We start from the raw sequence: 27,198 nt of genomic DNA, 5'->3' as shown, positions 1-27,198 counted from the left end.
TGATTTTGAAGAACAGTTCCAGGAAGGCCCTTTTCTGTTCCCAGGTCCCAAACATGTTTGGATGAGTTCGGTGGGGAAGAAAAGCCCATCAAACACTTTGATGAACTAAGTGAAGCTAATAAAGGTCAATTTCCCTCCTTTAGGTTTGCTATCCAGTAGCTGCCCCCAAAACTCACCAGTTATGAGATATGGGTGGTTGCAGCATTTGCGGAGCTCCATCATGGTGTTAATGAGGTTTGGCATGTTGTGCTGGTTTGCTCCTTTGGACAGGAAGGAGAAGTTCTTCTCTAAGATGGCGCGATAGTATTTCTTCTGAATGTTGGTCAGCTCTACCTGCAGGTGCACAATGACATAGAGAATCTTCAGCGGTAGTCATTTGAGGATTCAAACCAAATACATGTTACCAATGTTAAATATAAATGTAAGAGAACAGGTCCCAAAAGTGATCAAGACAGAACTTCTTGCACTTGCTGAGGTCTAAAGACATGTGCATAGAAAAAAAGCACTCAAGATGTTTTCCAGGCCAAGGACTCCCAAACTGATGAAGAGATAGAGCGAGGACCCCCTACTTATATATCTCATATAACATTGTGTTTTAAATTAAAATGATCTTAAATCTACCTTATAATTTTGGAATATTAAGATGTTCAAAGAATACAGGTTAGGGTCGATAATACCTGGCTAACTTAAATGCAAAAATGATTATAAAAATACAGTAAAGTTATTTATTCATGTTTTTATTTCAAACCTGTCAGGTACAGTGAGTAGGGGTGGCCATGTCACTGCCATTTATAAACCAATGTTAAAGGCCTACTGAAACCCACTACTACCGACCACGCAGTCTGATAGTTTATATATCAATGATGAAATCTTAACATTGCAACACATGCCAATACGGCCGAGTTAACTTATAAAGTGCAATTTTAAATTTCCCGGGAAATATCCGGCTGAAAACGTCTCAGTATGATGACGTTTGCGCGTGACGTCACGGATTGTGCGGAAGTATTGGGACACCATTGTGTCCCAATACAAACAGCGTCTGTTTTCATCGCAAAATTCCACAGTATTCTGGACATCTGTGTTGGTGAATCTTTTGCAATTTGTTTAATGAACAATGAAGACAGCAAAGAAGAAAGCTGTAGGTGGGATCAGTGTATTAGAGGCTGGCTACAGCAACACAACCAGGAGGACTTTGAGTTGGATAGCAGACGCGCTATCCGACGCTAGCCGCCGACCGCACCGATGATGAAGTCCTCTGTCGCGCCGTCGATCGCTGGAACGCAGGTGAGCACGGGTGGTGATGAGCAGATGAGGGCTGGCGTAGGTGGAGAGCTAATGTCTTTAGCATAGCTCTGTCGAGGTCCCGTAGCTAAGTTAGCTTCAATGGCGTCGTTAGCAACAGCATAGCTAGGCTTCGCCAGGCGGGACAGCATTAACAGTGTGGTTACAGGTCCAGGGTTTAGTTCGGTGTCTCCTGATAGTAGAAGTAATAGTAGTATTGTTGATCTTCGGTCTATCCTTCCAGTCAGGGGCTTATTTCTTCTGTTTCTATCTGCAGTTAAGCACGATGCTATCACGTTAGCTCCGTAGCTAAAGTGTTTCGCCGATGTATTGTCGTGGAGATAAAAGTCACTGTGAATGTTCATTTCGCGTTCTCAACTCTCATTTTCAAGAGGATATAGTATCCGAGGTGGTTTAAAATACAAATCTGTGATCCACAACAGAAAAAGGAGAAAGTGTGGAATCCAATGAGCCCTTGTACCTAAGTTACGGTCAGAGCGAAAAAAGAGACATCCTGGCGTCCTGCACTGTACTCTAATCCTTCACTCTCACTTTCCTCATCAACGAATCTTTCATCCTCGCTCAAATTATGGGGTAATCGTCGCTTTCTCGATCAAAAACGCTCTCGTTGCTGGTGGGAATGATTGTAAACAATGTGCAGATGTGAGGTGCTCCACAACCTGTGACGTCACGCTACTTCCGGTACAGGCAAGGCTTTTTTTATCAGTGACCAAAAGTTGCGAACTTTATCGTCGATGTTCTCTACTAAATTCTTTCAGCAAAAATATGGCAATATCACGAAATGATCAAGTATGACACATAGAATGGACCTGCTATCCCCGTTTAAATAAGAAAATTTCATTTCAGTAGGCCTTTAATGTGTATTTAAGACATTTAAAATTTGTGGAAAAATTGCAGATGGAATATATATATATATATATATATATATATATATATATATATATATATATATATATATATATATATATATATATTAATTAGGGCTGGGCGATATATCGATATACTCAATATATCGCGGGTTTGTCTCTGTGCGATATAGAAAATGACTATATCGTGATATTCGAGTATACATTCTCACGCAGTTGCATTTAGCTGCGGGCATTACACTGCATGCGTTTCCCACTCTTTCTTGTTTCTCCTTCTCACAGAGAGGTAAACCAAGCGCACCTTCTTACACATGTCACGTGTGCAACGTCACACGCTCCCGCGGAGCAGAGGTAGCGACATGGTAACGCTAGCTGTGATGCTAACGGTGAGGTGCGTGCGGTAATACGAGAGAGAAGGTGCAAACCTGGTAACAAATGGAGGAAGAATTCATTCCCAAGAAAAACAGCATGGGATCCATCGTCCGGCGGTGGTTTGGCTTCAAGCGGGAATATGTTCAACATTTATGCGGCAAAAGCGTTGCTACAAAAAGTAGCAGCACTGCTAATGTAGCATTATTTGAAAAGTCACCCGCTAGAGCAGTGGTTCTCAACCTTTTTTCAGTGATGTACCCCCTATGAACATTTTTTTAATTCAAGTACCCCCTAATCAGAGCAAAGCATTTTTGGTTGAAAAAAAGAGATAAAGTAAAATACAGCACTATGTCATCAGTTTCTGATTTATTAAATTATATAACAGTGCAAAATATTGCTCATTTGTTGTGGTCTTTCTTGAACTATTTGGGGAAAAAAAGAAAAATAAACAAGTGATTCAATTATAAATAAAGATTTCTACACACAGAAGTAATCATCAACTTAAAGTGCCCTCTTTGGGGATTGTAATAGAGATCCATCTGGATTCATGAACTTAATTCTAAACATTTCTTCACAAAAAAAGAAATCTTTAACATCAATATTTATGGAACATGTCCACAAAAAATCTAGCTGTCAACACTGAATATTGCATTGTTGCATTTCTTTTCCCAGTTCTTTTTGACAGACATTTAAAAAAATAACAAAAAATATGTTGAAAAATAAACAAGTGATTCAATTATAAATAAAGATTTCTACACACAGAAGTAATAATCAACTTAAAGTGCCCTCTTTGGGGATTGTAATAGAGATCCATCTGGATTCATGAACCTTAATTCTAAACATTTCTTCACAAAAAAAGAAATCTTTAACATCAATATTTATGGAACATGTCCACAAAAAATCTAGCTGTCAACACTGAATATTGCATTGTTGCATTTCTTTTCCCAGTTCTTTTTGACAGACATTTAAAAAAAATCTCACGTACCCCTTGGCATACCTTCAAGTACCCCCAGGGGTACGCGTACCCCCATTTGAGAACCACTGCGCTAGAGAATAAGGAGTGCTTGAAACTCTGCATGTCAACATTTCCGTTCGGTGCCACACCAACAAAATGCCGAAGCAACTATTTCCAGATCAACACCGTATGAAAAAAAAAAGTCAACAACAGAAGGAGATAACGTCCGCAGGAACCTATTATGCAGCTCATTTTTATTTGACAGTTATTAAAATATCTTGTGTGACATCATGCACAAAAGTGCACTTTATTTGTTTTTAACTATTGTAGTGGCGTTCTGTACAAAAAGTACACTTTAATTTAGTGTTGTTTTGATATGTCATCTTGGTGACATCATTCACAAAAGTGCACTTATAGCTTGTTTTAAAATGACTTTGACAATCTTGCACTTTCTGTTTTGAAATGACATGAATGTTTGTGCCACTGCTTAATAACATTTTAATATATACAGTTTTGGTAAATTGACTTAGTTGTGATTTCCCTCTCTGCATGAAAGTTAAAAAAATTAGCATATATTAATGCAGTATGAACAAGAATGTTTTAATGTAGAAACATAGAATCATCATACTGCTGTGATTATATGCATCAAGTGTTCATTCAAGGCTAAGGCAAAATATCGAGATATATATCGTGTATCGTGACATGGCCTAAAAATATTGAGATATTAAAAAAGGCCATATCGCCCAGCCCTAATATACAGGACTGTCTCCGAAAATTTGAATATTGTGATAAAGTCCTTTATTTATATAAGAAAAGATTTAACAGCAAAACAAAATCAAACATTTGAAAATGTCAATTATTGCACTCAGTTCTTGGTTGGGAATCCTTTTGCACGGATTACTGCATCAATGCGGCGTGGCATGGAGGCAATCAGCCTGTGGCATTGCTGAGGTGTTATGGATGCCCAGGATGCTTCAATAGCGGCCTTTAGCTCATTTGCATTATTGGGTCTGGTGTCTTTCAGCTTCTTCTTCACAATACCCCACAAATTCTCTATGGGCTTCAGGTCAGGGGAGTTGGCAGGCCAATCGAAGACAGTAATGCCATGGTCAAGTTACTGGTGGTTTTGGCACTGTGGGCAGGGCCCAGATCATGCTGGAAAATGAAATCATCATCTCTATAGAGCTTTTCAACAGATGGAAGCATATAGTGCTCTAAAATCTCTTGGTACACAGCTGCATTGACTCTGGACTTAATGAAACACAGTGGACCAACACCAGCAGCTGACATGGCTCCCCAAACCATTGCTGACTGTGGGAACTTCACACTGGATTTCAAGCAACTTGGATTTTGCTCCTCTCCAGCCATCCTCCAGACTCTAGCGCCTTGACTTCCAAATGAAATACAAAACTTGCTTTCGTCTGAAAACAGGACTCTGGACCACTCTTCAACTGTCCAGTGCTTCATTTCCATAACCCAAGTCAGACGCTTCTTCCGTTGTCTTGAGTTCAGGAGTGGCTTGACCATGGGAATACGGCTATTGTAGCTGTATCTGTTGAAAAGCTCTATGGAGATGATGATTTCATTTTCCAGCATGATCTGGCACCTGCCCACAGTGCCAAAACCACCAGTAACTGGTGTACTGACCATGGCATTACTGTCCTCGATTGGCCTGCCAACTCCCCTGACCTGAACCCCATAGAGAATTTGTGGGGTATTGTGAAGAAGAAGCTGAAAGACACCAGACCCAATAATGCAAATGAGCTAAAGGCCGCTATTGAAGCATCCATAACACCTCAGCAATGCCACAGGCTGATTGCTTCCATGCCGCGCCGCATTGATGCAGTAATCCGTGCAAAAGGATTCCCAACCAAGTACTGAGTGCATGAATTGACATTTTCAAATGTTTGATTTTGTTTTGCTGTTATAAATATTTTCTTTTTACTTGGTCTGAGGAAATATTCTAATTTTTTGAGATAGGATTTTTGAGTTTTCTTAAGCTATATGCCATAATCAGCAATATTAAAATAATAAAAGGTTTGCAATATTTCAGTTGATGTGTAATGAATCCAGAATGTATGACATTTTCATGTTTTTAGTTGCATTACAGAAAATAAAGGACTTTATCACAATATTCAAATTTTCGGAGACAGTCCTGTATATATATATATAGATCTATAATTTTTTAAAAATGTTTTTAAATCTAATGAACCAAAGATTTCACGACTCCCCTGCAGTCCCTCTGCGGAGTCTTAAGGGTCACGGACCCCCTGTTGAAGACCTCTGCTCTAGAACACTTGATAAATCGGTGCTGTACCTCAATGATAGTCTCTTCCTTTGGAGCAAGGTTCTTTTCCACATCATCCTTCAGTCTCCTCAACATCATGGGCTTCAAGATGGCCTGAAGCTTCTTGACCTGTTGAGGCTAAATGTTAGTGGTGTGCTTCATGAAAAGCTGCCTGTTGAGTTCAACTCACCTGCTCATCCGTTTTGAGGTCTCCAAACTCCTCCAGAAACAAGCTCTCAGACGGGAACTGCAGCGGCTCCAGGAAGTTCAACAAACTGAACAACTCCTCCACTGAGTTCTGCAGAGGTGTTCCTGTAAGCAGAACCTTGTACTCCTGCCACAAACAAGGACAGGAACGTTGGAGATCAAGTGGAATCACGAACATATGAATATGTGTTCTAACTAAGGATGTACCAATTGATTGGCCATAAATCAATACAGGACATTTTTTGTGGAAAAGTACACGATCGCCACTGCCGACTGATGCCTTTAATGCTGATCACAAACGTCGATCCCCTCTGGCTGACACTATGTGTCTTTAGTCTGACAATTGGCTTGCAGCTAATTATGTGTCTCCATAACATACACAGTACGGAGCATCTCCCCTAAGCTAATAATTATGACCTTTATTTTTGCAAATAAACTGAATTTCTTAGTATGGTAAGTATCATTATCAAGTATTATCACTGGAGGACAAGGCTAAACATGGCACACACTGAGAGCAAGCAATGAGCAGGCATGCTAATAGCTAAGATAGCTTTAAACAACAAGAAATACATGCTTAGTAAAGTTTAAGAAGTGTAGAGAGAAGCACGTTACAGCTGAAAGTAAGAAGTTATTGACAGGAAATTAACAAGTAGATTAATAAGAGACATAGAGAGGATAATATTTCAATAACTGTTGGTGCGTCAGCATTGTCACAGTCAGTACACGACACGTAAGAGGAGGACAGATCGATCTATAAATTGATGGTGTCAATACCAAGGGCAGTCTCAGGATATGATCGATACTAAAGTGATTATGGTGATGTTTTTATTTTATTAAAACAATTTTTTTGGTCATTTTTGGTAATGTTTACAAATCCAGGGAATAAGACCAAAGTCAAAATATTTAAAAGAGTAGTATGTAGAGTTTGCTCTTGTTTAATTGTGTTAGTTTGTATACCATTAACTTATTTTAATCAAACATAAATCCATCTACCCATCTTTTTCTGCTAATCTGACATCAGGTCACAGGGGCAGCAACCTAAGCAGGGAAGACCATCCTCCTCTCTCCTCAGCCACTTCATCCAGCTCCTCTCAGGGGATCCCGAGGCGTTCCCAGGCCAGCTGGGAGACATAGTCCCCCCAATGTGTCGTGGGTCTTTTCTCATGGCTTCCTTCCAGTCGGACGTGCCCTAAACACCTCCCCAGGGAGGCGTTCAGGTGGCATCCTAACCAGATACTCGAACCACCTCATCTGGCTCCTCTCGATGTGAAGGAGCAGGGGCTTCACTCTGAGCTTCTCCCAAATTATAGAGCTTCTCACCCTATCTTTAAGGGAGAACCCCGCCACCTGACGGAGGAAACTTATTTCGGCCGCTTGTACTCGTGATCTTGTCCTTTCAGTAATAACCCAAAGTTCACGACTATAGGTGAGGATAGGAACATAGATTGACAGGTAAATTGAGAACTTTGCCTTAAAGCTCAGCTCCTTCTTTACCCTGATGGATCAATACAGGGTCCAAAACACTGCAGATGCCGCACCGATCTGTCTATCAATCTCACGATCCACTTTTCTCTCATCTGTGAACAAGACTCCAAGGTATTTGAACTCCTCCACTTTTGATCAAACAATTGCAAGTAATAACGGAGTATAAGGAACTAGATTAAATATTGTGTTGACATTGTTAAACGGTCAATAGCATTTACCATAAGTAAGTTGAAAAATGTGGAGTTAATACTTGTGAACGCTACTGGTATCAGGTGATCTCAATCATGGATCTCACTTGGAATGGGCAGAATAAAAACCCTGTTTGGAACATCTCTAGTTCTAACTGAATAAAATCAGCCCTGAAGGACAAATGAAATGTGTGGTTGGAAAAAAAAAACACTAACCAGGTTCATGAGTTTGAGTCCTTCCAGGAGCTTGCAGTTCCTGTTTTTCAGTCGGTGGGCCTCATCGATCACCACGCAGCGCCACTGAAGCTTTTTCAGTTCGGGACAGTCAGCCATGACCATCTCGAAAGTGGTGATCAGCCCGTGAAACTTGAGGACGCTTGGCACGGTGTTACCCTGGCAACAGACGGTAACATCATTACAAGTAAAACATGCTCACACGTAAATACAGTATTTATAACGTCAGGCTCACATGTGGGTCTCTGTAAAACATTTCGTACTGCAGGATCATCTGTCGGCTGATCTGCGAGCCGTGGTACACGATGACGTTCATGTGCGTCCATGTGCGAAACTCACGCTCCCAGTTGGTGATGGTGGACAGGGGGGCAATGATGAGGAAGGGGCCGCGGATCCCCATGCTGAAAATCTCGTACAGGAAGGTGATGGACTGGATGGTCTTCCCCAGACCCATTTCATCCGCCAAGATGCAGTTTTTCCTGCGTGGGAAGACAAAGACATCTTGAAACAGATCCACAAAATCCAAGGCTGTCTCAAATGGCATATGGCTGTCAGTGCACTTCAATAATTATACTGTGTACACTTACAAGTCAATTATAACAAAACTCAGCTGCATGCGTGCTGACGAGAACCAGAGGGTGGGACCACATTGCACCACCTTTAAAGTTGTTGCCTTCGCTATTTGTGCATTTTAAGGTCAATTTTAAGTTTCTATTATTAGTTTTTAAATGTCTTCCTAGCCTCACGCCTTCTTATTTATCTGACCTGCTTTTACCGTATTAACCCTCCTTAGGTCGTCCGGCACCGAATCAGAATTGACCAAATACCAGAACAAAGACCCACAGTGAAGCGGCATTTAGCCACTACAGCCCCCACATGTGGAATAGCCTACTGGAAAGCCTTAGGATTGAAAGGATTGTGAGATTTAAAAAAGGTTAAAAGGCACTTTTTCTTGGAGACGGCGTGGCGCAGTTGGGAGAGTGGCCGTGCCAGCAACCTGAGGGTTCCTGGTTCAATCCCCACTTTCTACCAACCTCGTCACGTTGTGTCCTTGAGCAAGACACTTCACCCTTGCTCCTGATGGGTTGTGGTTAGGGCCTTGCATGGCAGCTCCCGCCATCAGTGTGTGAATGTGTGTGTGAATGGGTGAATGTGGTAATAGTGTCAAAGCGCTTTGAGCACCTTGAAGGTAGAAAAGCGCTATACAAGTATAACCCATATAACCCATTTTACTTTTTATGGATCATTTTAAGCTCTTCTTAGGTTCTTAATTTGTATTTATCACCACTATTACTACTATAAAACTATTTATACAATTTTTTAAATGATTTATATTTATATTTTATTTTATACATAACTTTTTATATTCACTTTTTTAGGTATTCTCCAGTGTGAACGCTTAAAGGTGGCATTTTCCTCAAACCTCAGTGCCAATCCATGTCTTGTTATCATCAATGGTAGTGTGTGTGTGTGTGTGTGTGTTTTCTTTCTTTCCTTTTAAATTGGTGTAAAGCACTTTGTATTGTCTGTGACTGAAACGTGTTATTGTACACTGTATACCTAGTTTCTGAATCCACATTTTTCACAGTGGAGTGCTGTAATAATGTGCGTAATAATTTAGTGTTACCAGAAAAAACAATAATAGTCTTCTGCTTCTTTCCTTTTTAAGGGTGAATTGCAAACAATCCATCTTTTTTCCTCGCTTTTCAATTATACAACAACTAAAAATAAATGTTTTATGACTTTTTCTGGCTTGTGTATACCCACTGCTTCAAAACAGGCAGAGAATACAGAGTCATTTTTTTAAATTGTTGGTAGTCCCTCCTTTTGCGCTTTGTAGCGAAGATGGCGATTAATGAGGGTTATAAGTGCACACTCACCATTTTGACTGCAACATCCGGGTACTGACAGTGCACTCCATTTTGCCGTACCTCTCAGTCTAAGCGCACTTACACCATCAGAAAATTACCCGTACGTTTGAATGTGTTCATATTAGCAAATATTACCCCACAGCAATCGCTTCCTCACCTGTTGTACCAGTTGAACAGCAACCAGTTCATCCCCTCCAACTGATACTCTCTCAGCTGGTTTCCATTGCGGTAATCTCGGGAGCGCTCCAACTTCAGCCACTTCTCAGGGGGAGGACGCTCCTAAAACGCACACACGCATTACACACTTCCTTTTTTTTTTTTTACGTCTTAATATGAAAACTAGAAACAGTTTAAAAATCCTAAGTGCCTGAAAATGCAAGGGTTGAGTCTAGTCAGAATTATAGGTACCCGACAATAGAGTTTCTTGTCCAAGTTGCTGGACAAGTGACCACAAGACTGAAATTGCATGCTGTTATGTAAATAAGATAAAGCTATTTAGTTTGTTTTGTAAAATAACAATGTAAGGACCTGCTTTATATAAAATATATCCTTAAAGTACTATATAGAAAGTAATGTAGTGAACTTGGTCTTTTCGAGGGGACAAAGCGGCCTCCTAATACATCAAAATGTTCTATCTTTTCAGTGTTTCTTCTCACCACATGTCGCAAGTCTGCTGGTACTTTCTGGATCTCCTCAAACTCTTTGATCTTCTCAGGGTCCAAGTCCTCCTGTAGCTCCCAGGTGGCCTCCTCGTACGAGAGGCTGCACCACTTCACCAAGTAGTGGGTCACCTCCTGCCACCACACGCAAACAAATGCAGCTATATGTATACAAATATAGATAGATAGATAGATAGACAGATAGACAGATAGATAAATAGATAGAAAGATAGATAGATAGATAGATAGATAGATAGATAGATAGATAGATAGATAGATAGATAGATAGATAGATAGATAGATAGATAGATAGATAGATAGATAGATAGATAGATAGATAGATAGATAGATAGATAGATCGATATACACACATATATATGCGTACAAGTGTGTATGACTAACCTCTCCAGTCTCTGTGTCCATGGTAACAGCCACCTCCAGCACCCTGTCCACCTCTATGTAGTCCGGATTGAATAAATCCTCATCAGGCTGGAAGAGGGTAATTAGATACTGATTATGGCAAATACCGTATGAAAGAAACAACTTGTGAACACTAGGAAACAGAGTAAGGCTTTTAAACCTACTCAGTGGCCTAGTGGTTAGAGTGACCGCCCTGAGATCAGTAGGTTGTGAGTTCAAACCCCGGCCGAGTCATACCAAAGACTATAAAAATGGGACCCATTACCTCCCTGCTTGACACTCAGCATCAAGGGTTGGAATTGGGGGTTAAATCGCCAAAAATGATTCCCGGGCGTGGCACCGCTGCTGCCCACTGCTCCCCTCACCTCCCAGGGGGTGGAACAAGAGGATGGGTCAAATGCAGAGGACAAATTTCCCCACACCTAGTGTGTGTGTGACAATTATTGGTACTTTAACTTTAAACTCCAAAGCCCTAGAGGTTGTCAAAAAAAAAAGAAAACATTATAAATCTTTTTTTTTAAATTAGGATGAGACATACTTCTAAGTGTATAGCTTAGTTCAGTCGCAATTATAGTTTTAATCTAATCAAATATAATAATTTATAATGATATAAATCATTTGTAGTGTGACGATGCAACTTTTTCACTTCTGATAAGATACTGATGTTGAATCCTTTAGTATTGATCAATACAGGTATTGACCCAATGAGCACACAACATACATACTTTTTTTATTTTGTAATGTGGAATATTTGAAAAGGTTTCAAATGAAATTAATCAGCGAACAATGATATGCATGAAAAACACTTAGCTCATGACAATGACTTATGTTGTCTTTAAGTTGAAGTGGAGTGGTTATTTGTTTTTGGCGACACCTAGTGGTCAAAATAATGAATTAAGTTAAGCTCAAAACGGAGTAACTTGAACGTTTGTTACTTAATACTTTATTACGCTTCTGCCTTGGAGACTTTGTACAAACCCCGTTTCCATATGAGTTGGGAAATTGTGTTGTATGTAAATATAAATGGAATACAATGATTTGCAAATCCTTTTCAACCCATATTCAATTGAATGCACTACAAAGACAAGATATTTGATGTTCAAACTCATAAACTTTTTTTTTTTTTTGCAAATAATAATTAACTTAGAATTTCATGGCTGCAACACGTGCCAAAGTAGTTGGTGTTACATGGCCTTTCCTTTTAACAACACTCAGTAAACTTTTGGGAACTGAGGAGACACATTTTTTAAGCTTCTCAGGTGGAATTCTTTCCCATTCTTGCTTGATGTACAGCTTAAGTTGTTCAACAGTCCGGGGGTCTCCGTTGTGGTATTTTAGGCTTCATAATGTGCCACACATTTTCAATGGGAGACAGGTCTGGACTACAGGCAGGCCAGTCTAGTACCCGCACTCTTTTACTATGAAGCCACGTTGACGTTGGCATTGTCTTGCTGAAATAAGCAGGGGCGTCAATGGTAACGTTGCTTGTATGGCAACATATGTTGCTCCAAAACCTGTATGTACCTTTCAGCATTAATGGCGCCTTCACAGATGTGTAAGTTACCCATGTCTTGGGCACTAATACACCCCCATTTGTATCAGTCCATCTTAGATGAGCTAAGGCCCAGCGAAGCCGACGGCGTTTCTGGGTGTTGTTGATAAACGGTTTTCGCCTTGCATAGGAGAGTTTTAACTTGCACTTACAGATGTAGCGACCAACTGTAGTTACTGACAGTGGGTTTCTGAAGTGTTCCTGAGCCCATGTGGTGATATCCTTTACACACTGATGTCGCTTGTTGATGCAGTACAGCCTGAGGGATCGAAGGTCACAGGCTTAGCTGCTTACGTGCAGTGATTTCTCCAGATTCTCTAAACCCTTTGATGATATTACGGACCGTAGATGGTGAAATCCCTAAATTCCTTGCAATAGCTGGTGGAGAAAGGTTTTTCTTAAACTGTTCAACAATTTGCTCACGCATTTGTTGACAAAGTGGTGACCCTCGCCCCATCCTTGTTTGTGAATGACTAAGCATTTCATGGAATCTACTTTTATACCCAATCATGGCACCCACCTGTTCCCAATTTGCCTGTTCACCTTTGGGATGTTCCAAATAAGTGTTTGATGAGCATTCCTTAACTTTATCAGTATTTATTGCCACCTTTCCCAACTTCTATGTCACATGTTGCTGGCATCAAATTCTAATGTTAATGATTATTTGCAAAAAAAAAAATGTTTATCAGTTTAAACATCAAATATGTTGTCTTTGTAGCATATTCAACTGAATATGGGTTGAAAATGATTTGCAAATCATTGTATTCCGTTTATATTTACATCTAACACAATTTCCCAAATCATATGGAAACGGGGTTTGTATGTATAAGTAATATGCAACAATAATTATTTGATACCTGTTTATATTGACAAATGTGGTGTTTTAGACTGCAACATTGTTCAATGAAGGACACTTATTACATATGTCTCGCTTGTGTGCTACTGTGCGCTTAGCTGTTGTGTAGCTGCTCGCTCCTAGTATCCAATAGCGTGCCATGTTTACCTTTTGTAAATGACTTCACTAAAATAAAAATAACAATCATGTGTGCTTATTGGAGGACATTTTGATATTAACTGGCTGTCCAGCTTTGCACAGAAAAAAACCCGCTGCAGGACTGCTTGTATCGGACATTTTAGCTGCAAGCTGTTATAATCTGATACTTTTTGTTGCTGGTATCGAACTGATATCTTATATTAATATTAAATAAGCATGGACTTTTCATTAGAGCTGGGCAATTATATGATCGTGATCAATGATCGCGAATAATTTGAGTTGGATCCCAGTGATCAGCTGTTTGTATTTTTACCTCGAACAAACATGGCGTTAATGTCTGTTAGAAGATACCGCAGTAGTAAACGGTAGAGAATATATATTTGTTATATATTGTATATATTATATAAAAATATAATATAATATAATAATATAATACATTATATTATATATATATATATATATATATATATATATATATATATATATATATATATATATATATATATATATATATATATATATATATATATATATACAATATATCAGTATATATTAATACTGTATATATAATATGTAAATATTACATATATGTTGTATTTTATATTGCTACTGTGGTTCATTTTTAGTCTACTTTGTACCTGCATTATCCTTTCCAGCTTTGTAACTGAGCTACTATGTGGAACAATTTCCCTTGTGGATCAATAAAGTTTGTCTAAGTCCAAGTCTAGGAAGCAACGAAGCTTGGTATAATACTGTATGCACCAATCTGCCTTTATTGACCATGATCCTGTGTATGTTTGTGAAAGTGTGTGTGTTTGTGTACGTTTGCGTGTGTTTGTGTTCAACTTCTCTGATATAACATGTACTGTACTAAAAAAACTTTGCAGACAGACAGTTTATGTTCAAATCTTTGAGTTTGTAGATAAAAAACGTTTTCTTCCTAAAAAAAAAAAATCAGTGTTGTTTAGTAATTGTTAACTTGAAATAAAAGTCTTATAGTATTCACTACACCCATTATACTTTGTTTACTGCAGAATGTTTATGATAAAACAATACAAATAAGTAATAACTTTAAGATTAAAAAAAAGTTGTTCTCTGTATCCCCACATAATTCAGTTCAGTTCAGTTTATTTCAGACATGCATACAATACAATTAAAATGTAATGCATCACATATTTCTAGTTGTTTCATTACAGCATGTCCGAAAAGGAGTAGGAAGAAGCTGATCTTATTTAATCCTAACCCCTTTTATATCATAGCAGTCTTATCCCATTTCTTTGTTCTCTGTTTGTAACAGAACAGTGAATAAATAAATATATTATAAGTAAACAAATATTAAATACATAAATAATCATTGTCTCTCTTTTTTTAAAGGTTCAATATATTTATGTTAATTGTTCTTCTTTGTGAACACTTGTAGTTTGAACAGTCTCTTAAACTGAATCATATTGGTGCTTTATTTGATTTCTTTGTTTAATCCATTCTATAATTTAATTCTACATTTTGATATGCTAAACATCTTAAGTGTTGTACGTGCATACAAATGTTTTAAATTAGATTTTCCTCTAAGGTTATATTTCTCCTCTTTTGTTGCTAAGAATTGTTGTACATTCTTGTGAAGCAGGTTATAGTTTGCTTTGTACTTAATTTTAGCTGTTTGCAAATGCCCAAGGTAATTGAATTTCAATATTTTTTATTTAATAAATAAAGGGTTTGTATGTTCTCTATTTCCAACATTATGTATTATTCTACCTGTAATTTATCTTTTTTGTAACACTGTTAGTGAATGAAGCGCACATTTGTAGTTGTTTCCCCATATTTCTGCACAATAACTCAGATATGGTAACACGAGCAAGCAGTAGAGAATATGGAGTGATTTTTGGTCCAGAAGTTATTTTGTGTTTCTTGCTACTTTATGTTGTATATTTTTACATGAGGTTTCAAGTTCATTTTATCATCTATTATTAGACCCAAAAATGTGTTTTCTTTCAATATCTACTCGGTCTATTTGTATTTGTGTTTGACTTTCTCTTCTACCGTTACCGAATAACATTATTTTAGTTTTAGTGAGATTCACTAAAACTGAAAAAAAAAAAAATGTGTTCATTACTTCTGTTATTTGTATAATCTTCTGCGTGTTCACTCCTGAACAAAACGCAGTCATGTCATCTGCAAATAATACTAACTTTAAGTCCTTTGTAACTTTACAAATGTCTTTTATAGAAAGATTGAACAATTTTGGTCCCAGCATTGATCCTTGAGGTATAAGTCACAAGATATTTTCAGCTCTGTAGACATCCATCCATCCATTTTCTACTGCTTGTCCTTTCCGGGGTCGCATGGGGTGCTGGAGCCCACCTCTGTTCTCCTATCTTCACGTATTGCTTTCTGTTGGTTAAGTAGCTTCTTAAGCCAGTTCAAGACCAACCCTCTGATGCCATACCATTCTAATTTTTTTATTAAGATATTATGAATGATTGTGTCAAATGCTTTTGTTAAATCCATAAACACTGCCGCTGCGCACTGTTTACTATCTATTGCTTTGTTAATCTTTTCCGTTATTTCGATTAATGCCATTGATGTTGAGATGTTGGCTATGTATACATATTGGTTGTCTATGAGTATTTCATTTTTATTTATAAATTTGTCCAATCTGTTGTTAAACAGTTTCCAATAATTTTAGAAAATTGTGGAAGTACAGAAACAGGTTAGTTTGTAAACTGGTATTTGTCTCCAGTTTTATAAATTGGTACGACTTTTGCTATTTTCATTTTGTCTGGGAATTTGTTTGTTTGAAATGATAGGTTGCTGATATATGTTAAAGGTTCTGAAATCTCTTCAATAACCTTTTTTATTGTTTCCATATCAATTCTGTTACAATCAGTTGAGGTCTTGGATTTACAATTTTCACAATATTGATCATTTCCTCTTTTGTCACACCTTCGAGGAACTGCGAGTGGGGATTTTTGTCTATGGTGTCATTTAAGTCCTCAACTGTCTTGGGATCTGGAATATTTTCCTCCAGATTTGGTCCAATGTTCACAAAGTACTTATTGAAGTTTTCAACTACTTCGTTCATATTGTCATTTTTTACATTTTCGTCTGAGAATTATTTAGGGTAATCCGTTTTAGCACTATTTTTAATAATGCTATTTAGGATGTTGCTCTCATTGTTTTTGTTCCAGTCTAATAATTGACTGTAATATTATTTCTTACGAGTTCGTAGTATGCTACTTAGCTTGTTCTTTTGTTTGTTTGTTTTGTACTTGTTTTCTGCCTCTGTAGAGCTTTGTGTTATAAATGTTCTATTTAATGTATTTTTCTTGTTGCAAACACTTTTCAGTCCTTTTGTCATCCATGGCTGATTGTTTTTCTTTTGCTTCTTACCAAGTTGTTTAAATGGACAGTGTTTGTCACAAAGCATTGTGAAAGTATTAAAAAACATTTCCATATTATCTACATCCTTTTCACTGTATAATTTAGGGGTGTGGGCAAAAATCGATTTGAATTCGAATCGCGATTCTCACGTTGTGCGATTCAGAATCGATTCTCATTTTTTTAAAATCGATTTTTTAATTTTTTAATTTAAATTTTTTTTTTTTTTAATTTATTTTTTAATTAATCAATCCAACAAATCAATACACAGCAATACCATAACAATGCAATCCCATTCCAAAACCAAACCCGACCCAGCAACACTCAGAACTGCAATAAACAGAGCAATTGAGAGGAGACACAAACACGACACAGAACAAACCAAAAGTAGTGAAACAAAAATGAATATTATCAACAACAGTATCAATATTAGTTACAATTTCAACATAGCAGTTATTAAAAATCCCTCATTGACATTATCATTAGACATTTATATAAAAAAAAGAACAATAGTGTCACAGTGGCTTACACTTGCATCACATCTCATAAGCTTGACAACACACTGTGTCCAATATTTTCACAAAGATAAAATAAGTCATATTTTTGGTTCATTTAATAGTTGAAACAAATTTACATTATTGCAATCAGTTGATAAAACATTGTCCTTTACAATTATAAAACCTTTTTACAAAAATCTACTACTCTGCTTGCATGTCAGCAGACTGGGGTAGATCCTGCTGAAATCCTATGTATTGAATGAATAGAGAATCGTTTTGAATCGGGGAAAAATCGTTTTTAAATCGAGAATCGTGTTGAATTGAAAAAAAAATTTGATTTTGAATCGAATCGTGACCCCAAGAATCGATATTTAGTCGAATCGTGGGACACCCAAAGATTCACAGCCCTAGTATACATTGTCCCAACTTTGATCTCAGGTCATTCTTGAAAGCTGTCATACTGTGTTGCAGTTTAAGTTCTTCATCACGTACACAGCTACCCGCCTTGGTGATATTTTGTTGACTGGCATTGATGCAGCCATCTCCTCCCTGGAGTTCTTCAATTCAGTGTTGTCTGGTTGCATGGCATGCAACTGATGGCGCGCTGCTGCTATCTCCGTTTTAATGTTCTCCACCATACTGCCGTTTTCCCAATGGTTATTGCTGATTGGCATTCGACTGTTGGCGCAATGTTGCATTCTCCTCTTTCAGCTTCCCCACCTCTCTTTTTAACGCTGTGTAGTCTTCACTATTTGAATTTCGTCATATCATTACGAGACTCTATTGTTCTTGGAGATTTTGGAGACCTTTGATAATATGTTCCTGGATATTGTTGACATCGCTTTGTGGAGTTCCTACTAACGCTTTTAAGTCCGGTTCCAACTCTGGTAACGGTGTATTGCTTTGTTGATGACTTCTTGTCGTGCTCAGCAAAGTGACGCTGTTGGTGATGTTTGCTTCTGTGGCAAGCGGCGGCTGTATGGTGTTTTTTTTAGGTACTTTGCACCGGCCAGAGCTGTGTCAGCCTTTCTTATTGGTCACTTGTGTGGTCAGAAGCGTTTAAAATATATCAAATGTTTTCGGTTTTCTTGTTTAGCTTTGGGTTGCTAAGCAACGGCTTTAAGCTAGCATTTAGCTAGTTAGCCCATGGCTTTTCAGCACCTTCGGTTCGCTTACTTTTGGGAATCTGTACCTCCCGCTAGGCAGAGTTGAAACATAATATGTTAGCAAGCTGCCCTGTAGCTGTGATCACATTCAGTAATCAGGAATTACAGTTTTTTTGTCAAAACTGTAGAGTTGGAAGCGGAGTTGTTCTAGTTTACAACCTCCCTCGGAAACAAGAAGTGATTCAATGTACCGAAAAAACAGGTACAGACCGTGGTGTGGGTTACCTTTACCGTTACATCTCTAGTAAGCATAATTATATGAACAAAATGACAGTTGTCAGCTGTTAGCATATATTACCTCATGCAACAGTACTCAGTATAATCCTGCACGGTACAATGCGCCTTTAATAATAAATTAAAAAAACATATTAATAGAGATCGGATGATATGAATAAATGAATCGTGATCTTTTTTGTTGCCATATCGCCCAGCCCTACTTCTCATCCAAACCTTGACTCTCAAGATGTCACGCTATATTATTACTTTTCAATTGTCCCACATTCTGCAAATGTCACAAGTCAACTTGTGCTCTTCAAACGGGTGTCTGACCTCAGTAAACAGGTGTTTCATCTGTGCTCGTTTGGTCCTGAAGCGTTTTATCTTCTGATGGATTCTTGGATCTTTTTCCAGCTCCCCTAGCGTGGCCCATTTGCAGTGCATGTATGAGCTACAACAGGGGGAGAACATAGAGGATGAGCAGAGAAAAGAGTCTAGACATGTAAAAGTTGGTCTGATTCATCATTTACCCCAGCAAATACGTTTACAATAATTGCTAATGGCTGCTTAACTACATGGGATCCTGGGAGATTCCCGGGAAGGTTAAAAGTTCTAACAAGTAAAACACAAGGGAAAACTACAGTACATCAGAGGGAGATAAATGCTGCAAAAGCTCCTCATTTACCAGCTCTGACAAAGTGATCACATCTCATCAGGGCCTCACCCTCCTTAAATCTTCTTTTGAGAGCAAGACGCAACAATAAACACATTTGGCTTTGAATTAAATCTGACAGCACAAAGGCTTCACAAGGAACATAAAAGCAGGAGTGTTGACTCACAAGTTTCTGTACTTTACATAAAACTCTTCCATCTCCTCTGCTTGGTCCTCGGATGGCGACGTCTGCTGGGACACATGGTTACGCGTGAAGAACAAAAACCAAAGATGGAGCGAGCATGCACATCTAACATTTTACCTCCTTCTTGACAGCTCGCACGGAAAGGATTTTCTCAATAATGTTGGCTTCGTCCTCAGGCGGCTCCTGTTAAGAGGACAGACCAGTGAAAATTAATTTCTCTGCTTATAACAAACATAAAACATACATGTACATACATACATACATACATACATACATACATACATACATACATACATACATACATATACATATATATACACATACATGAGTATATACTGTTGCGATAAAAAGTTTACATACACTTGTTAAGAACATAATGTCATAGCTGTCTTGAGTTTCCAATCATTTTTACAACTCTTATTTTTTTGTGATACAGTGATTGGAGCACATACTTGTTGGTCACAAAAAACATTCATGAAGTTTGGTTCTTTTATGAATTTATTATGGGTCTACTGAAAATGTGACCAAATCTTCTGGGTCAAAAGTATACATACAGCAATGTTAATATTTGGTTACATGTCCCTTGGCAAGTTTCACTGCAATAAGGCGCTTTTGGTAGCCATCCACAAGATCCTGGTAAAATTTTTGACCACTTCGCTTGACAAAATTGGTGCAGTTCAGTTAAATGTGTTGGTTTTCTGACATGGACTTGTTTCTTCAGCATTATCCACACGTTTAAGTCAGGACTTTGGGAAGGCCATTCTAAAACCTTAATTTTAGCTTGATTTAGCCATTCCTTTATCTCTTTTGATGTGTGTTTGGGGTCATTGTCCTGTTGGAACACCCAACTGTGCCCAAGACCCAACCTCCGGGCTGATGATTTTAGGTTGCCCTGAAGAATTTGGAGGTAATCCTCCTTTTTCATTGTCCCAGTTACATTTACCAGTTCCATTGGCAGTAAAACAGGCTCAGAGCAGAATACTACCACCACACATGGAACTGGTGCTTTAAATGGGACAATGAAATAGGAGGTTCACCTCCAAATTCTTCAGGACAACCTAAAATCATCAGCCCGGAGGTTGGGTCTTGGGCGAAGTTGGGTGTTCCAACTGGACAATGACCCCAAACACACGTCAACAGTGGTAAAGGAATGGCTAAAGCAGACTAAAATTAAGGTTTTAGAATGGCCTTCCCAAAGTCCTGACTTAAACGTGTAGACAATGCTGAAAAACAAGTCTATGTCAGAAAAGCAACCAATTTAGCTGAACTGCACCAATTTTGTCAAGAGGAGTGGTCAAAAATTCAAGCAGAAGCTTGCCAGACAAAGGGACATGTAATCAAATAATAACATTGCTGTATGTATACTTTTGACCCAGCAGATTTGGTCACATTTTCAGTAGACCCATAATAAATTCATAAAAGAACCAAACTTCATGAATGTTTTTGTGACCAACAAGTATGTGCTCCAATCACTCTATCACAAAAAAATAAGAGTTGTAGAAATTATTGGAAAATCAAGACAGCCATGACATTATGTTCTTTACAAGTGTATGCAAACTTTTGATCGCGACTGTATATACTGTATATGGCAGACTAGATACGTGAGAACTTTAGCTGCCTGCTAGGTGCTAAAATAAATAAAAGTCCCTACTTGGCGAACAGGCATCCTTGATTTTATTTGTGTGCCTTCTAAAACCAAAGAATGTCAAACACTTTGCCCACAGTCACCATAAAGACGTGTGTCGTCTATCTACTCATTCATATCAATGCCTATCAGACGTGTTGCCGTACTGTACATATATTATTGTCTTTCCTGACTATTAATCTACTTGCAAATGTCCTCTTTTTAGCTTGTCACTCTCTGCTATGAAGCGGTTCCTATTAGCCTTCAGTTGAAATGTACAAAGCATTTATTATTTTCTTGTTTAACTACTTCACATTAAAGCTACTTTAGCGTCACGGCATGTTCTCCTCTCCCCTGTGTGTCCACGCTAACACCCACTTAACGCCACGCTTTACCCACTAATAGGGAATGTGAGCTGGGTTTAAACCGTCGTGGGACAGGTTAGTTAGCTGATGATGTGTTGTTGAAATAGAATTACTATTGCAACAACACCCATATTGTTAACACCCATTTGGCAGTAGCTGTGGAAAGTTTGTTGGTTCTGGTATTTTCAGTGTGGTCTGCCTCTGTCGAAGGTAGAGGGGTTCTCTGCATCGGTGGGCTACCAGCTACTGTCTACTAGCTGCTGGCATTTGGGACACGACTTGCTCTGGTGATAACTTAGCTCACGATGCCAGAGCACAGGTTTGGTCTTGTCAGGAGACCAAGCTTCGGGGCTTTTAGGTAAGCCTTGCCATTTAGTGTGCACTGTTCTTTGTCCGTCTTTGCTCTGTATGTTTCTGCTTGTAACTGCGGCGCCAGTGTTTTTTTCCGCACTTACGTTGTGGGCTAACGGTCACACATGGCGTGCACATTTTTTGTGTTAACTCAATATCACAATAACTTTGACCGCCCTACTATATTCATGAGGTAATCAAACATGGCTACAGAGATTATCCCTATTTCCTACAGGAAAACTTTACATCTTCAAGGCAGCGTGATTTATGAAAACATTTACCTCTGCTTGCCACGCCAGCGCAGTAGCATTGAGTGCAGCGATACGACCAGTTCCCAGAACTGCGATCGTCTCCCCGTCGTCGTCCACCACTTTGAAATCCAAATCCTCATTGTACTTCCTACGCTTGACCTGACGACCGGAACGCCGTTTCTAAGAGAATGACAGATTGAGTTCAAACGAAGGATAAAATGAAGTAATGAACACAATCTGCGCAGTCTTTTCAGCTTCCACACTCCAAGATTTTGGAGTGTGGTTCTCGTTCATCTCAAAAGTGTTTTTATTTTTTTGTTGTTATATCTGTTTTACTTTCTTAACTCCAGCAGTGATATTACCCTTACCTCTTTCACTGTCAAGTGTGATATAGTCAATAAAAACATACAAGTTAGACTTGACTCCAGAAACCAGACTCACCGCGCTGTCCAGGGGGTCCTGGCTATCCTCGCCGCCCGTGTTGACGGCTGACAATGAGGTGGTGTCGTCACTCTCTGCATCCTCTGGGATCACTACCGCCTGTGTTCTTCTCTTGGCCTTTTTCTTCCTCTCCACCGGCACGGCTCCAGGATCTCTGGAGGAGGGGAGGAGTCAGGATTAAATGACATGATGGCGTGCAGTAAATACACTTATACTCTAACCGCTGACCTCCACCAATTCATCAGCCGTGAAATGGATCTTAACAGCTCAAGCAAAGGCAGTCAATTAGTACATGACTTTTTAATTCTGGAGGGTTACTACGTACCTTGATAATAACTTTAATAATAACAATAATTGCATTTCCGTACCAGCACTTTATATAGATGCTCACCGAAATACAACGGCATATTTTGCCACTTTCTGTGAATCGCATCTTACCTTGGTTTGCGGCCCCTCTGTTTGGGGGCTGACTGGACTGTGGTCTTGATGTTGGCCTGGCTGTGGTTATTTCCGTGACCTAGGTTAGCGTGGGGCGGGCCTTGTATTTTTAGGGGGGATGCTGGGTCAGAAACAAGTGATAAACATAAGGTCGAGAAACAGGAAAGCAACATATAACATAGCAATACAGTCAGCTTGCTATTGGTATTATTAGGTTCAGGAAATTTACATTTGAACAAATACTTTATGATCAATTTTCAATAATATTACAACATGAGCTTATTAAGCTAATATATTTAGACCACCTGCTTCAGAAGTAATTAACATGTGAAGTTTAAAGGGTGCACAGCAGGAAGTGACAGCACACTAACATTGTCAGAGTGGTTGCTATAAGAGGAATGTGGTCAGTTGTGTAAGCGTTCTACCAATACACACACACACACACACACACACACACGCACACCTTGATTATCAGGAAGAGGAGGAAGGATTTTGATCTTGGGTTTTCTTCCTCGTTTTCCAGGCACCTTGACAGGCACCACGGCTGGGCCTGCGGTGGCATGACCACACAAAGCTTTCCGCCTGGCAACATGCTTGAGCTCCGTCGGACCGTCTGCAGTGCGCCCCCTGCCCTTGGTCCTGCACTCCCTTCGCCCTTTGGGAATGTTGCTCTTGCTCAGTGTAACCAGCGTGGCCTCCCTTTCCTGCTTTCGCTTCTTTGGTATAACCCTTTCCTCGCACTGTCCTTGTCCCCGCTTGTCCTTTTTCTTGCGTTTCTTCCTCACCCTGCCTCCGCCTCCTCCGTCGTCCTCCTCGCTCAGTGAGGAGGGAAGTCGTGGAGCTCCCGCCGCGGACTTAGCGCAGTGATTGGACATGGTTGTGCTGCTCACAGGGGCGAGGAGGCGGAGTTGGTCCTTCGTGCCCACAACCAGGTGTCCCCGGGGGATGGTGGGATGTGTCGTCTGTGTGCCGCTGTTCTGCTCGCTGGCCGAGGAGGAGGCTGCTACAGAGGAGGCCGAGGATGGCAAGTGTTTCAGAAGGCCACTGAACATCTGAGGAAGAAAAATTTGTCATTGTCAATAACAATTGCAGAGAGAGCACAAACCTAGGTTACACTCACTCATGACCTATCCTACACATGCATAACAAAATACAACCTGACCTCCATCTGTGCATAGTTTGCCTCACAGAAGAAACTAACTATCTTTTTGTCAGTCTCTCTATCATCTATCTATCCTTTATTTTTTTACACCACTTATGCAGTGCAGGTTAGGGGCACTGGAACATCACAGTAAGTCACAGGGTGATTGTGAATCCATCTCACATCTGCTGTTCGAATGTCTACTCAGTGAACCCAACACCATCAATCAAATTTCAGGATTTCAGCTACATGTAAAATTAATCATGGCAGCCCGCCACGTCAAAATAAAAGCCACTAAACTTAAAAAATGTGTAGTTTTTTTACTTGAAAACAAATTAAAGTAATATAATGTATTGGAGCCTCCAGAAGAAGTCACACAATCCAATCCAATCCAATCCACTTTATTTATATAGCACATTTACACAACAAGAATGTTTCCAAAGTGCTGCACAGCCATGTTAAAAACAATATTAAAAACAATATAAAAAACGATATTAAAAATAATATTAAAAACAATATTATGCTACACCAATGACTGAATAAAAACAAAGAATAAATGAAAAGAAAACCAATACAGAGACAATATAAAAAATAAATATGATTAAAAACGATTTTAAAGGGTAAAACCAATTAAAACAGTAAAATAGACATCAAAATGTATAACCCTAACCCTAACCACACACATACACACCTGCTGTCATGCACATTTAGTCCAATCAGAAGCCTGAAAAAAGGACAGAAGACCACACAACTCACAAAGTTTGACACCCTTTTTAACTTTCCCTTATCTTACGCTAACAACAGGCTATACACACACACACACACACACACACACACACACACTTTTATATATACACACACACATATACATATATACACATATAAACTGTGGACGTCATGTCTTCCGGACCAAAGAGGAAAAGAACCATCCGGATTGTTATAGGCGCAAAGTTAAAAAGCCAGCATCTGTGATGGTATGGGGTTGTATTAGTGCCCAAGACATGGGTAACTTACACGTTTGTGAAGGCACCACTAATGCTGAGAGGTGAGCAATACAGGTTTTGCCGCAACATATGATGCAATCCAAGCAACGTTATCATGGACGCCCCTGCTTATTTCAGTAAGACAATGCCAAGCCACGTGTTACAAAAGCGTGGCTTCATAGTAAAAGAGTGTGGGTACTAGACTGGCCTTCCTGTAGTCCGGACCTGTTTCCCCATTGAAAATGTGTGGCTCAATATGAAGCCTAAAATACAACTGCGGAGACCCAGGACTGTTGAACAACTTAAGCTGTACATGAAGCAAGAATGGGAAAGAATTCCACCTGAAAATATTCTAAAATTGGTCTCCTCAGTTACCAAACGTTTACTGAGTGCTGTTAAAAGGAAAGGCCATGTAACACAGTGGTAAAAATGCCCTGTGCCAACTTTTTTGCAATGTGTTGCTGCTATTAAATTCTAAGTTAATGATTATTTGCAAAAAAAAAATAAAGTTTCTCAGTTCAAACATTAAATATCTTGTCTTTGCAGTCAATTAAATTTTTTTATTTACCAATTACACAACGTGCCAACTTCACTGGTTTTGGGTTTTGTACATATATACACACACACACATTTTATACACACACACACATATATACTAGGGCTGTGAATCTTTGGGTGTCGCACGATTCGATTCAATATCGATGCTTGGGGTCACGATTCGATTGAAAATCGATTTTTTTTTTTCAATTCAACACGATTCTCGATTCAAAAACGATTTTTTTCCCCGATTCAAAACGATTCTCTATTCATTCAATACATAGGATTTCAGCAGGATCTACCCCAGTCTGCTGACATGCAAGCAGAGTAGTAGATTTTTGTAAAAAGGTTTTATAATTGTAAAGGACAATGTTTTATCAACTGATTGCAATAATGTAAATTTGTTTTAACTATTAAATGAACCAAAAATATGACTTATTTTATCTTTGTGAAAATATTGGACACAGTGTGTTGTCAAGCTTATGAGATGCGATGCAAGTATAAGCCACTGTGACACTATTGTTCTTTTTTTTTATATTATTTTTTTTATAAATGTCTAATGATAATGTCAATGAGGGATTTTTAATCACTGCTATGTTGAAATTTTAACTAATATTAATACTGTTGTTGATAATATTCATTTTTGTTTCACTACTTTTGGTTTGTTCTGTGTCGTGTTTGTGTCTCATCTCAATTGCTCTGTTTATTGCAGTTCTGAGTGTTGCTGGGTCGGGTTTGGTTTTGGAATTGGATTGCATTGTTATGGTATTGCTGTGTATTGTTTTGTTCGATTGATTCATTTAAAAAAAAAATAATAATAAATTAGAAAATCGATTTGAAAAAAAAACAGAATCGATTCTGAATCGCACAACGTGAGAATCGCAATTCGAATTCGAATCGATTTTTTCCCACACCCCTAATATATACACACACACACACACATACATATATACACACATATATATATATACATATGCATACATATACGCATACATATATACATACGCATATATATATATATATATACATACATAGGTTGTGAGTTCAAACCCCGGCCGAGTCATACCAAAGACTATAAAAATGGGACCCATTACCTCCCTGCTTGGCACTCAGCATCAAGGGTTGGAATTGGGGGTTAAATCACCAAAAATAATTCCCGGGCGCGGCACCGCTGCTGCCCACTGCTCCCCTCACCTCCCAGGGGGTGATCAAGGGGATGGGTCAAATGCAGAGAACAAATTTCACCACACCTAGTGTGTCTGCGACAATCATTGGTACTTTAACTTTACCTTAATATACACATACAGTACATATACACATATATACTTATACATATATATATACATATAAACATATCTACATATACACATATATATATATATACACATATCTACATCTATATATATACATATACAGTATATACACACACACACACATCTACATATATATACATATACAGTATATACACACACACATATATACATATATACACACACATATATATATACACACACACACATATATATATACACACACACAACATATACATATATATATATATATA

At 38.7% G+C, this 27,198-nt stretch overlaps 1 protein-coding gene across 4 annotated transcripts in view; it reads right to left on the bottom strand.

Annotated features, from left to right (window-relative positions):
- chd6 (chromodomain helicase DNA binding protein 6) overlaps positions 1-27,198 on the bottom strand; it is a 135,119-nt gene that overhangs the window by 41,803 nt on the left and 66,118 nt on the right. For all 4 annotated transcript variants that reach the window (XM_062050739.1, XM_062050719.1, XM_062050725.1 and 1 more), the window contains 15 exons: positions 23,437-24,025; positions 22,974-23,094; positions 22,536-22,689; positions 22,125-22,274; positions 19,621-19,686; positions 19,486-19,547; positions 18,980-19,097; positions 10,829-10,915; positions 10,424-10,561; positions 9,925-10,046; positions 8,132-8,375; positions 7,879-8,055; positions 5,973-6,116; positions 5,813-5,911; positions 177-333 (listed from right to left, as the gene is read on the bottom strand). In XM_062050739.1, coding sequence (XP_061906723.1) covers positions 177-333; positions 5,813-5,911; positions 5,973-6,116; positions 7,879-8,055; positions 8,132-8,375; positions 9,925-10,046; positions 10,424-10,561; positions 10,829-10,915; positions 18,980-19,097; positions 19,486-19,547; positions 19,621-19,686; positions 22,125-22,274; positions 22,536-22,689; positions 22,974-23,094; positions 23,437-24,025 — 2,428 coding nt within the window. The remainder of the gene's footprint in view (positions 1-176; positions 334-5,812; positions 5,912-5,972; positions 6,117-7,878; positions 8,056-8,131; positions 8,376-9,924; positions 10,047-10,423; positions 10,562-10,828; positions 10,916-18,979; positions 19,098-19,485; positions 19,548-19,620; positions 19,687-22,124; positions 22,275-22,535; positions 22,690-22,973; positions 23,095-23,436; positions 24,026-27,198) is intronic.

The sequence above is a fragment of the Entelurus aequoreus genome, linkage group LG01 (genome assembly GCF_033978785.1).
Source record: "Entelurus aequoreus isolate RoL-2023_Sb linkage group LG01, RoL_Eaeq_v1.1, whole genome shotgun sequence".
NCBI lineage: Eukaryota > Metazoa > Chordata > Actinopteri > Syngnathiformes > Syngnathidae > Entelurus > Entelurus aequoreus.
The sequence above is the reverse complement of the archived record's forward strand: the minus strand, read 5'-3'. Positions and strand labels throughout refer to the sequence as shown.